At 35.4% G+C, this 14,114-nt stretch overlaps 1 protein-coding gene across 9 annotated transcripts in view; it reads left to right on the forward strand.

Moving 5' to 3' along the window:
- The window catches only part of CCDC171 (coiled-coil domain containing 171), a 299,366-nt gene that overhangs the window by 52,436 nt on the left and 232,816 nt on the right, over nt 1–14,114 (forward strand). For 8 of the 9 annotated variants that reach the window (XR_002823592.1, XM_023728627.1, XM_023728629.1 and 5 more), the window contains one exon: nt 9,597–9,743. The exons of the other annotated variant lie outside the window; for it this stretch is intronic. Coding sequence is in view for 7 of the 8 variants with exons in the window: in XM_023728627.1 (XP_023584395.1) it covers nt 9,597–9,743 (147 nt within the window). In the remaining variant the exon portion in view is untranslated. The remainder of the gene's footprint in view (nt 1–9,596; nt 9,744–14,114) is intronic. 9 annotated transcript variants of the gene reach the window in all.

Genomic DNA, 14,114 nt, shown 5'->3' on the forward strand with positions numbered 1-14,114 from the left:
CAAAGAAAGTTAACAAACCTACTCATCAAAATAAAGAAGAAAAACCTAAAGTCTCAGTAAAAACAAAACCTACAAAAACAAAAGAAATGAAAAAAAAAAAATCCACAAACAAAAGGAACTCAGCACAGGAGAGTAAGAGGAACAAAGAAAACGTCAGCACCACACAAAAAACCACTGCATAATGCAATCCCACTCCTAGGAATATATCCTAGAGAAATAAGAGCTGTGACACTAATAGACATATGCACACCCATATTCACTGAAGCACTGTTCACAGTAGCAAAAAGATGGAAACAACCTAGATGCCCATCAGCAGATGAATGGATAAAAATATTATGGTACACACACACAATAGAGTATTATACAAAGATAAAGAACAATGATGAATCTATGAAGCATCTCATAACATTGATGAAACTGGAGAACATTATGCTGAGTGAAATAAGTCAATCACAAAAGGACAAATATTGTATGAGACCTCTACTGTATAACTCATGTAAAAGTTTACACACAAAAAGAAACAATCTTTGTTGTTTTTGAGAGATGGGAGAGGTGAGGGGGGGAAGTAAATAGATAAGTGGTAACTTTGGTGAAGGGTAAGACAGCACAGCTTGTACAAGGAAAGGTTGTGGAAGCTCCATAGACATTTCCAAACTTCCTGAGGGACTGAATTGCTGGGTGGAAGGCTGTGGGAACCATGGTGTCGGGGAACATCTAGCTCAAGTGGCATAACACAGTTTATAAAGACAGTGTTCTACATTGTACCTTGGTGAGTAGCATCTGGGGTCTTAAAAGCCTGTGAGCGGCCATCTAAGATACTCCACTGGTCTCACCCTTTTGGGAGCAAGGGAGAATGAAGAGAACAAGATAAAAGGAAAAGATTAGTCCAAAGGACTAAGGGACCACAGCTACCATGGCCTGCACCAGACTGAGTCCAGTACAGCCAGATGGTGCCCGGCTACCACCACTGACTGTTCTGACCGGGATCACAATAGAGGGTCCTGGACAGAGCTGGAAAAGGATGTAGAACAGAATTCTAACTCAAAAAAAAGAAAAAGACCAGATTTGCTGGCCTGACAGACTGGAGAAACCCTGAGAGTATGGCCCCCGGACAACCTTTTAGGTCAGTGGTGAAGCCCCTCCTGAAGTTCACCGTTCAGGCAGGGATTGGACCGCCTCATAAAACAAAACAGGACTAATGAGGCACAGTCCAGGGACAGGGACTGGAAGGCAGAAGGGGACAGGAAAGCTGGTGACAGGGAACCCAAGGTTGAGAAGGGACAGTGTTGACATGTTATGGGGTTGTTAACCATTGTCATAGGGCAATATGTGTACTAACTGTTTAATGAGAAACTATCATCTAAGGTACAAAAAAAAATTATATATGTGAGATCAAATTGACAACAGCAACTCAATAGGTTTGATGGGAAGCCTAGGGGACAGTGAGTTGAAGATAATGGTGATGGAATAATTTGGAAAAGGATAGTGAGAATAGCACAACTGGAAGAATGTAATCGATGTCACTGAATTGTACATGTAGAAACTTTCCAAATGGTGTAACTTTTGCTATGTATATTTTCACCAAAAAAAAGGTCCTCAGGGGTGAGAAGGGAGAGTGTTGATATGTCGTGGGGTTGTTAACTAATGTCATAAAACGATATGTGTACTGACTGTTTATGAGAAACTATTTGTTCTGTAAACCTTCATCTAAAGTACAATAAAAAAAATAAAAATAAAAATAAATGGGCAAAGGATATGAACAGACACTTCACCAAAGAAGACATTCAGGTGGCTGACAGTCACCTGAGGAAATGCCCAAGGTCATTAGCCATTAGAGAAATGCAAATCAAAGCTACAGTGAGTTACCATCACACCCCACCATTATTGGCACTAATCAAATAAACAGAAAATAAATGTTAGAGAGGTTGCAGTGAGATTGGAACTCTTATTCACTGCTGGTTGGAATGTAAAATGGTACAACCACTATGGAAAACAATATGGCACCTCTTTAAAAAGCTAGAAATAGAAATACCATAAGATTCAGCAATCCCACTTGTAGGAATATATCCTAGAGAAATAAGAGCTGTCACATGAATAGACATATGCACACACATGTTTACTGCAACATTATTCACAATAGAAAAAAAATGGAAATAACCTAAGTGCCCATCAACACAGATGAATGGATAAAAAATTATGGTATGTACACATAGTGGATGACTATGCAACAGTAACAATGATGAATCTGTGAAACATCTCACAACATGGATGAATATGGAGGGCATTATACAGAGTGAAATAGGTCTATCACAAGAGGACAAATATTGCATGAGACCACTATTATAAAAAACCAAGGAAAGGTTTTATACACAGAAAAAAATAATTTTTGATGGCTATGAGAGAAGGGAGGAATGGGGAGGGGAAATTGCTAACTAGAGAGTAGACAAGTTAACTTAGGCAAAGGGGAAGACAACACAATATAGGAGAAGGCAGCACAACTTGATCATGGCATAGAAGTCATAGAAGTTTCCTAGACACGTCCAGACACCTTGAGGGACTAACTAACTGGGGTTGAGGACGGGGGACCATGGTCTTGGGGAACATCTAGGTCAATTGGCATAACAAAGTTCATAAAGAGAATATTCTACATCCTACTTTGGTGAGTAGCATCTGGGGTCTTAAAAGCTTGTAAGTGGCCGTCAAGATACATCTATTGGTCCCATCTTGTCTGGAGCAAAGGAGAATGAAGAAAACCAAAGACACAAGGGAAATACTATTCCAAAGGACTAATGGACCACAGGAACCACAGCCTCTACCAGCCTGAGCCCAGAAGAACTAGATGGTGCCCAGCTACCACCACTGACTGTTCTGACAGGGATCAAAATAGAGGGTCTCAAACAGAGCGGGAGAAAGAAGTAGAACAAAATTCAAATTCACACATTCACAAAAAAAGACCAGACTTACTGGTCCGACAGAGACTGGAGGAATCCTTGAGACTATGGCCCTGGACACCCTGCTAACTATGAACTGACCAAAAAAAAAACCAAACCCGTTACCATTGAGTCAATCCCAACTCATAGCCACCCTGTAGGATAGAGTAGAAGTGCTCCATAGGGTTTCCAAGGAGCAGCTGGTGGATTTGAACTGCCATCCTTTTGGTTAGCAGCCGTAGCAAGCCATAGTTCTTAACCCCTGCTCCACCAGGGCCACTCCTAAAGTCTACCTTTCAGCCAAAGATTAGACAGGTGTATAAAACAAATAGTAGCACACGTGAGGAATGTGCTTCTTAGTTCAGTCAAGTACACTAGAACAAATGGGCAACACGCCCAAAAGCAAAGACAAGAGGGCAGGAAGGGATAGGAAAACTGGAGATATGGACGCGGAGAACCCAGGGTGGAAACGGGAAGGGGGAGAGTGCTGATACATTGTGGAGATTGCAACCAATGTCACAAAACAATTTGTGCATAAATTTTTGAATGAAAAACTGATTTGAGCTGTAAACTTTCACCGAAAACAATAAAATTAAGAAACAGTGGGAAAAAAAAGGGATTAATATAATCACTACCCAAGTACTTACCACCTAGATCATATTAACATTTGTCATATTTGCCTCAGACTTAAAAACAATAACTTGTTATAGCAACGAAGGTGAACTATTCTGAATCACTTCACCATTCTATCACCATGCCACCCCTGTAAGCTAACCAGTATTCTGAAGTTAGTGTTTAATCTTCTGTTGGTAAACATAGACAATATGTCATATTATTTTTGTATTTTATGTTTTAAAAAAATGTATATAGAGAGTATCATACAATATTGTTTCAAAAAATGGATGCAATGCTGGAAGCGCTCACTCATCTTTGCCAAGAAATTTGGCATACATGCAATATGCATCCTTGTACAACACAATGTCTCATGTGCCTTTGTTCCATTTTCATATCTAATTGAAACTTTTGCTGGGTATGGAATTCTAGATTGAATATGATTTTTTATTTTGAAATATTGACAACATTTTTTCTGCTTCTCTCTATCTTCCAATATTATTGTGGAGAAGTCTGAATTCATTCTGATTTCTGATCTTTTGTGTATGATTTAAAAATGTTTTTCTTTTAGAATTCATGTGCAGAATTCATGCCCTTCTGTTCTAGAAATTACCTTGAAATATTTCATTAATGGTCTCGTATGTTTTGACTCTTCTCTCTTTATACCAAAAAAAAAAACAAAAAACAAAACCCGAAACCAGAAACCCAAATCAATTGCCATAGAGTCAATTCTGAGTCATAGCGACCGTATAGGACAGAGTAGAACTGCACCATAGGGTTTCCAAGGAGCAGCTGGTGGATTCGAACTGTTGATCTTTGGTTAGCAGCCATAGCTCTTAACCACTGCGCCAGCATCCCTTAAATTAATTGAATGTCGAACATTCTGGACTAATCCATCAATTTTATTATCTTTTCTATCCTATGTTGCATCTCATTTTCTTTTTTCTCTACTTTCTTGGATATTTTCTACATTTTACCTTCTAAGCAATAGATTATTTTTCATTTTTGCTTTCATGTTTTTAATCTCCAGACTTATTTTTGGTTTTTTGAATGTTTCCTTTTTTACAGCTTGCTGCTTTTGCCTTATCTTCTTGAGGATATATTGAAGTATAATTCACGTACCTTAAAATTTACCTTTTAAAAGTGTATGTTTAGTAATTTTTAGTATATTCAGAGTTGCACAGCTATCAGGACCTTTTGATTGCAGAACATTTTCATTACCCTAAAAAGAAACCCAATACCCATCAGCAGCTACTCCTTAGTCACTCTTTCTTCAGCCCGTAGCAACCAATAGTCTACTTTCTGTCTCTGTAGATTTTCCTATTGCGGACATGTCATGTAAATGGAATCATGGAATATGTGGGTTTTTGTGTTTGGCCTCTTAGCATGTTGTTTTAAAGGTTTTTTTCTATGTTGTAGCATGTATTAGTATTTCAGTTCTGTTTATGACTGGGAAGTATTCCATTTTATGCACATACCACATTTTATTTATTCATCAGTTGATGGACATTTGGGTTGTTTCCACTTTTTGGCTATTATGAACAATGCTATTGTGAACATTTGTGTTCAAGTTTTTGTGTAGAAATGTTTTCAGTTATATTGGGTATATATCTGAAAGTGGAATTGTTGGGTCATATGTAACTGTGTGTAACTTTTTGAGGCACTGTCAGACTGTTTTCCAAAGTGGCTGTACCATTTTACATTCCCATCAACAAAACATGAGGGTTCCAATTTCTCCCCATCCTTACCGCGACTTGTTACTGATGCCTTTTTGATTATAACCATCCTAGTGGATGTGAAGTGTTATTTCATTGTGGTTTTGATTTGCAGATGACTAATGATGTTGAGTATCTTTACATGTGCTTTTCACGTTGCTGATTGCTTGGTGACTTATTTTGTTAATTATGTAAAAAAAAAAAAATCTGTATTCTTTCTCATGTGCGACCACTGAAGTCTTTGCTCAGTTTGCAAGTGGTCTGCTAATGACTCGACAGTGATTTCCTTAAATGCTTTAAACCAGTAAGTCTCCTAGCCTCTGCTGAGGGTTTGTCTGTCTGTGTTGGGACATGTATTCAGTGCTCTTGCAGGCAGATTAAAACTCTGTTTAGCCTTCATTTTCTGCTTGCGCAGAGCCTCAAGGTCAGCCAGAGGTGAGAGACTGGGGCTTTCTCCGAGGTCTTTTGTGGGCATGCACTACAACTTGCATGGCCTTCTAGATTCCCAGGAATATGCCAGAGCTTTTCAAAGCTCCTATGGACATCTTATTTCCTCAGTTTTTCCTTTTACTTTTATTGATCAGCTTCTTGTTAGCCCCAACTAGTGTCTCTGTCGAGACAGCTGTGATGTTAAACAGTTGCCATTTATTGTTCACCCAGAGCTGTGCCTGAGTCAGGTCAAATGAAGACAAATCCTGAGAATGGGGCTTGTCAATGAGCTGCCACATGGGTGAAATAGTGACTGTTCTCTGTGGATGGGGCTTTGGGAGAGCTCTAAACTCGTTCTAGGAGCCCTGGTGGCACAGTGGTTAAAGCACTCGGCTGCTAACTGAAAGGTCGGTGTTTTGAACCCACCAGTCACTCCTTGGGAGAAAGATGTGGCAGTCTGCTTCTGTAAAGAGTACAGCTTTGGAATCCCTATCGGGCAGTTCTGCTTTGTCCTATAGGGTCACTATGAATTGGAATCAACTCACTGAAAGTGGGTTTTAAACCTGTTCTACCTCCTTCAGTGACAGGATGCTGGTTTTCATAGCTACAGTAGTTCTGAGGCTGCTGATTTTCAAGGTTGCTGAGGTGCTGGGGAGGAGGAGGATGGGAATAGGACAGTTAAAACCCAACAAACTGCTGTTCTTCCTGAGATTCAGCTGTTTTTCTTGAGTAAATGCTTCTTATATTGTTGTAAGAGCTTGGTTAATTTCCAGAGTTATGAAAAATTTGATTTTGACAATTTTTGCCAGTGTCCCTGTTGCTTTTATTGAGGAGTACATTTTTGGTGCTCCTCACTCTGTTGTTCCAGAAGTGCTTAATGTTGTCTGAGGCTATTTTGTAGTTTTCTTCTCTTTATGTATGTGTTTCTCCTGGGTTTCTTTTTTTCCCCATTTGATTTGAAATTCTTCTTTCAGGTTGTAGAGGCTCTGATTGTTTGGGAGGCTTTTCAGCCATGGTCGTTACTGTAGAATGGTCTGGCTGGATATTTTAAACAGAAATATATACGTGTACAGACACACACACACACACGCACATACATATTTTTCTCAAACTAAGAAGAGGTAGAAAGTGCCTGAATAGTTTTATAACCATTAAATAAATTGAGTCAGTGTTAAAATTCTTGTCCCATGTTATTCCACTTGAGTAATAAGATTCATTCAAGGAGCAAATAATTCCAATTTTATATATACTCCTCTGTTGTTGTTGTGTGCTGTTGAGTCAATTTTGACTCATAGTGACCCCATGCACCAGAGTAGAACTGCCCCATAGGATTTCCTAGGCTATGATATCTACTGGAGCAGACTGCCAGGACTTTCTCCCATAGAGCTGCTGGGCGGGTTCAAACCACTAACCTTTTGGTTAGCAGCCGAGCACTTAACCATTGTGCAACCAGGTCTTCTTGTAAACTCCTCTAGAGAATGGAAAAATCTTGATAGCATAATCTTGATACTCAAATGGACAAGAATACAAGAAAGGATAGTTATAGACCAATCTCATTCGTGAGTATAGATGCAAAAATACTATACAAAATATTAGCCGTCCAAATGCTGTAAAATATAAGAAGATAAAATATAAATAGGTTTTATACAGTAGATTCAAGGTGTGTTTAACATTTGAAAATCAATTAATATGATTGATTACCTAATGTAATCAGTTAATTTTAATATATGTTTTCTTGGGTATGTGAACAGAATTCCTAAAAATCACAATTATTTAAGGGAAGAATGTACTTTTTAAATATAAAAACGTGTGTATATTCATATCCATGAATGCATAGTCATTATCACATAATGTCAAGTAACAACTTGACCTCTGCGTTGAAATTGTGATTGTTAGGTCAGATTTTCATCTGCACTGTTGGTAATATTTAATATAGATCAAGTATTATAAAGTTAAAATCTTACTAAAATAAACATAATAAGCCCTAACTGATGGGCCATTGATTTTCCAGTTAAAAAAAAAAGATTAAGTTCAAACTTGCATAGAATTATGGACATGCATTTGGAATGATTATATGTTGTCTTTCTATACCGTTTATCAGTAGAATGGGAACTACAAGACTCATTTTGTTCTAAATAAATCTCATGAGACTTCCTGAATACTTTAATTTCTTTTACTTTATTTAATAAACACTGTTTGAAATAATTGCCATCAAATAGGATATAAGGATCTTTTGGTTATAGACCCTGTTTTGGGTTTTTATTTCAATGTATTGGGTTTATTTTGTGTTTAACCTTGTGAATTGTTATTTATTCATTTTAAAGTATACAGAGAACTCTAAATGGATGATTGAAAGTTGGAGATTATGTATTTATAAGTTGAGAGGGCATATAACTTAACAGTGAATTTGAATAAATACTGGTACGATTGAGTGCCCATAGGAGGGGTCCTATCATGTAGACGAATAACTTGTATAGTGCTTGATGGTGTTAAAAGTGCTTTCATATATGAAGCAACTCTTGTGTGAGGTTAGATTACATAAGGCTGTTGACAGTACTGTTTGTTCCTAAACACAGAGCGACTTATCTTCTGACTGCTGTCTGCTGGTTGTGGGCACAGTTGGCACATTTTTGCTCTGGTGCCCACATTTGTTCTTATCTATGACAGTTTAATGATTGAATATGTGTAAGTAGGTGAGCTTCTGTATATTAAGAAATTTCCATTACCTGAAGAATATGGTTCTTAACAGTTCACGTGTAGTCAACTACAGAATAGTAATCTTATGAATGAAGTGATATGGAGAGAAGGAATTAAAATTTGTTCCTCATCCCTTAACTGTGCACTATGTTGCTGGGTACTTTCCAAACTAGAATCTTTCATAGAGAATTATATTTGGTGCTTGCAACATACTCACCCAGATTCTGATGGTACTTTTAGTGGCTCATGATACTTGGAGACATGTATGAATCTATGTGTGTGTATGTCCACGAATAGGATTATGCACGTGAAGGAAGAGGACTTTGTCCAAAGCTTTGAGTGAGAATGAAAAATCTAGATTAGTTTCTGTGGAAAATACCTTTGATATATATGTTAGCTTTATGTTTGAATTTTCCATAAAATCCGACTCTGATTTCTGAGTTCAGATGAGAAAGGAGGAGATAGAGAGAACTAAGTAGAAGGTATGTGAAGTTTTTTTCTTTTTCCTCAGTAGTTCAGCAAAGATTTGAAAACCTTTTGAAAAATGAAGAGGAAATGAAACACAGTCATCTAGTGGATGCAATTTTAGGAACTATAGCCATGCACACTCCAGGATCATTACTAGGCAGCCAAGCTACTCATCCTCATCACACAAAGTAGAGATATACATTTGTATTGCTAAATACTTTGAAATTTTAATGAGGGGGGAAACCATTATAGATGTTATATACTGACTTATGTAAATGTCTTCAGAGGTCAGTTGAACTAGTATAGTATCATAGTATGCTGTACATCTTTTTAATTGTAATGTAGATTAATCAGATTTTTTTAATTGTAAAACTTCTGTAGTGCTTTTTTAACACATATCTATTGTGAAACAGGAAACCCCTGTGGTATAGTGGTTAAGTGCTACAGCTGCTAACCAAAAGGTCAGCAGTACAAATCCACCAGGTGCTCCTTGGAAACCCTATGGGGCAGTTCTACTCTGTCCTGTAGGGTCGTTATGAGTTGGAATTGACTTGATGGCAATGGGTTTGGTTTTTATTTTGAAACATTGTTAGAGAATTTTTTTGGCTTATATCTTTGCAAACATTTTGCTTATATAAATTAATCTATCAAATTAACCCATTAAAGCACAGATTTAAGTTACTCACTGTCTTCTATAGGGTAACTTACGTAAACTTTATTGATGCAAAAATAAATTATTTTCCAGGAGCAAGATATTGCTGTTCAAAATATGCACAAAAAAGTAGAAAAATTAGAAGGAGAACACATGGAGTGCTCTGATCTTCTACGGCGGCAGACCAGTGAACTTGAATTTAGTACTCAGAGAGAAGAACGTCTTAGAAAAGAATTCGAGGTGCATTTTCTCCATCCCTTTAATAGCATATATATGTTATCTAGTTAGGGTTAGAGTTAGAGAAAGTTTCATTCTGAGGCAAAAATATAAAACTAATTTTTGGGGGCATTTATTTATATTGAGCATTTGACTTCTTTGAAAACTTTTGAATCTGAGTAAATTATATTTTGCTTCCTTATTTTTTAAAGTATGCATTTTTAACAGTTAATTCTCATGGACTATTTGGGAACATTGAGTGGAATTGTTTACATTATAAGGTTGAGGAAGCAACACAGGAAAATACTTGGTGTACATAGGTCATAAGTGACAAGAATAATATTAAATTCTAATTTTGTTCTTTGAATCATGTACTTTTTGCATGGTTTTGTGGAATGCTTTCCAGGTAAGACTTTAGATGCTAAAGGAGCATTACTTTATAAATAAAAATATGATTTTTATGAGTGAATGATGAACTGATAATAACCTTAAACTTGAGAGCTGTCTAATTTATTTGTTAATTTTTTCCTTTTTAAAAACCTCCTTGTGCTTTGCTGAAAATGAAATATTTCAACAGGTGGAGCAGGTTTTGTCCTAAACAATTAATAGTTGTTATTAGGTAAATAAACATCTATAAAGAGTATTTAATGATAAATTGCTAGAGGCACTCTCATTAAACTCACTGCTGTCATTTAACCTTGTTCTGGGATGTTTTATTAAACAAGAGTAATGAGGGAGATTTATTCTACCAGAAGTTAATACATATTATAAAGCTTCAGTCATGTATCTTTTTATTCTATTTCTAAGAATTTTATAAATAGACAGCTATAATCCTCTGACTAATCTCTGAGTCTTCATATTTAGACAACTTAAAAAACTTTGCTTTTGAATGAATATATTTTGTATTGACTGTTTGACCAGATGGTGACATAATGAATGATCAGTTAAATTTCCATAGAGCATATTATGCTAGTTTTATATTCCATTGTGGAGCTATTAACTACTGGTAATTCTAGGTACTTAACTGTAATTGTCGCTAGTATTTTTTTAAAGGATTAAATTAAGATGGGATAAATAAAGAGGAAAATTGCTGAATTTTTAACGTAATATAACATCATTTTATATCATTAACATCAGACTAAACAACTAATAAACATTTAGCCTTATAAATATTTAAATTTTAGTGAAGATTTTTAACAGTTGTATTTCATGTAAAAGTGATTTCTTTACGTACCTGGCCAAAGGGGTTTATATATATTTTTTATCTGATAAGCTATATACTGTTGTGTAGCTTAATCATCTTAACACGAATCAATGGTCTCTTAGATTAAAAAAAGAAGAAAAAAAAGGAAGACACTACTCAATCCAATTTTATAAATGTGGTGCTGGATACCACATAACCAAGGGGAAAAGTGAACTGGAAAAAGAAATATCCATGGCTTTTATAAACCTCTTTACAACTAGGGGAGTTTATTATCATGGGAAATAAGCTTAACTCAATAAGAAAAGAGAGAAGAGAAGATGCAAACCTAATTCTGAGGGAACTGAAGAAACTCATGAAGATTACGGTGGAGAGAGAACAGTCTTTGCAGATAAATTCTGAATTGCTTCTGTCAGTCATATTCTTTATTATAGTAATAGAAAGAACAGTAGAATGTAGCTTTTTTCTCTAAATGTATGCTAACTCAAGTGAATAAAGAAAAGAAAAATGTTTCTCACCTTTTGTATGTCTGCAAAGACAGCCTCATATGATTAATCCTTTATAGCCATAATGTGTTTGTAGAAATCGTTTTTAAATTCCCGTTTGCATGGATTACTAATTATAAAGTAGGTAATGATGAAATCATGTGGTTTATATGGAGAATTTATAAATATTTATTTAAATGTAAAATTTTATGTTCATAATGCATTTTGAAATTTGGAGTTCATTTAAAACTTAAATACTGAAGGTTTTGTTGCAAGAAAAAGTAAAGATGATTTTTAAAGAAACTAAGTTAATTTATTACCATGCTATTCAGAATTTGTGGGCTATGAATTCTGTTCTTGAAATTTCCAATTTTTATTATCTATGGTTTCTTTTATTATACCTGAAAGTAATAAAACCTTTTTTAAAAAAATTAACCTAATTTACAATCTGCAAGATATATCTCATTATTAATTCCATGCCGAATAAAAAAATAGTACTGTGTCCCCCAGATTATTCCTATAGTTATCCTGTTGTGTTCATATGTCTGTTGTGAAGCTGTTAAGAGTCTAATTCTTGCCATCCTCCATGACTTTAACACGAAGGTTCCCACCCTCAAAGTTGCACAATTAACCATGGTTAAGATTACTACATCCAGAGTTCTTAAGATTTATCTGTTAGGCTAGTCCTTGTTTTGTTTTAAAGACTGTATTAAGTGTGTCTGTTTGTATCAGATAATCTAGAGGATTCTGAAGACAAGTATGATTTGACCATTAAAAATAAGTTACAAATAAATTGTAATTCACAGTAGAGAAGTGCAGGTTGGGTCCCTTGGAGGCAAATCAGTTTTCATCCATGACACAGGTCTTTCCTTGGCTACTTGCAATGGAAACGCTTATAGATATGTCAGAACTCCCTTTGGACTTGGAATAATGGCTAAGGACCGAGCATGGTATCTGGCATATTTTTTAAATGTTCCATGCATAGTAAAATAAACATCAGTGAGATTATCATAAAAGGTGTAAACCTTTTCATTTGTTTTTAATAATCTTTTAAGTGTTTTTATACCATATTATTTGCTTAATGAGATTGAAAATAAATATGAGATGTTTGATTTACCATGAGAATAGATTTCAGTGCATTGGACTTCTCTGACTAGGAGGTCAGCTGTTCACTTTTATAGAGCACTTCCCATGTTCGAGTCAGAAAGCCTCATTAATTTTGACTCTGACTAGAATTTGGAAAGTAAGAAAGCTGCTTAAAACAAAACAACCCAAAACAAAACTTATAAAAATAATCCTTTATAAAGATAATTAGATTTAAAATATGTACTATATTATGTAGGCCTGTTTTGTAAAACATACCATGTTGTTGTAAAAGCCAAATGAGAAAATATATATGAAACCTTTGGAAATTGTACAATATTATATTCAACCACAGGATTTGTATCACCATTGACATTCATGTAAGTGTACTTCTGTAGAAATGACACTTAACAATATAAGTGTTTTAAAAAAAAGAGCACACATCAGGTCAGACTAATTGAAAAATATTACTGATTTTCAAATTCTTTGATTAGAACAAGGATGAAAAAAGGACTCATAGATTCTTCTTAGTTATTACTTCCAACATAGGTCTTTGGTTAAGTGGTATGATATTATAATGTCTTTGATTTTTAAATGCTTGGAGACTGACTCTTTGAAATATCTTTTTGTAATAAAAAATGCCTTGAGAGATTGAAGGCTGTAAAGTAGAGTAACTGCTCTTTTTTTTCCCAATAGATAAGGAATAAATATTGTAGTTAATTGTTCATACACATATAATAAATTACAGCCATTTAAATACAACACAATAAGATATGCTTACCATTAAAACAAATCATTACAGAATTTATCAGTCTAGGATGTTTTAGCATGCTCTTAGAGATCATTCAGTCCCTTAGAATCATATTTTTGAAGATGGTTTATTACTATATTGGTTACTCGATTACTTGTTAAAGTGTCTATTCATGGGAATTATCAGATGATAAAACATGAGAGAATAGTTATATAAACAACCACTTTCCATTTCCACAAGTTGTTGACCAATGTTTACATCCTGGAGTGAACTTTGTGTAACTGCTATGAAGCAGTACTTTGTAACACACTACTGAGAAATCTCTCCCTAGGTAATGTATACTTGTGTGATATTCCCTCCCCTACTTTTCTTGATGTCTATTTTAGGGTCTATAGCATCGCAATGAGTTAGAATCGACTTGATGGCAACGGGTTTTATTTTAGATGGGCTAAATTTTATACAACAAGAGTTTTTCTGCTTGCTTAATTCCTTCATGTTCAAAGTTGGAGCTGTATGTATTCTGCTGAAAGAGGGAATGGTGTAGGTGCTGTTTTTAAGCACAGTCTTCCAGCAATTTTGTTGTATCCATATGTTTTCACAACTTTTATGAAACTTTTGTAATGGGCCTATGGAAGCTGTAGGAGCAGATGTGGTATAGAGAATATCTGGGTATGTTTGGTTAGTTTTGCTGCTGAATTGGAGTCAGCAGCTTATGACCAGCGTTATGATAAAGTAACCTGTGCCAAAGGATTGGATAGGAGGCATCCTTCTCTAGATTGCCTTCTTGAAAGATGGACAAATTACTTTCCTATTAGATGATCTAATTGGGCTTAGTGTGATTTTGTGAGATATAAGACATAAAATAAAAAAGTGTT

The sequence above is a fragment of the Trichechus manatus genome, unplaced genomic scaffold, assembly GCF_000243295.1.
Source record: "Trichechus manatus latirostris isolate Lorelei unplaced genomic scaffold, TriManLat1.0 scaffold00025, whole genome shotgun sequence".
Classification (NCBI taxonomy): Eukaryota; Metazoa; Chordata; class Mammalia; order Sirenia; family Trichechidae; genus Trichechus; species Trichechus manatus.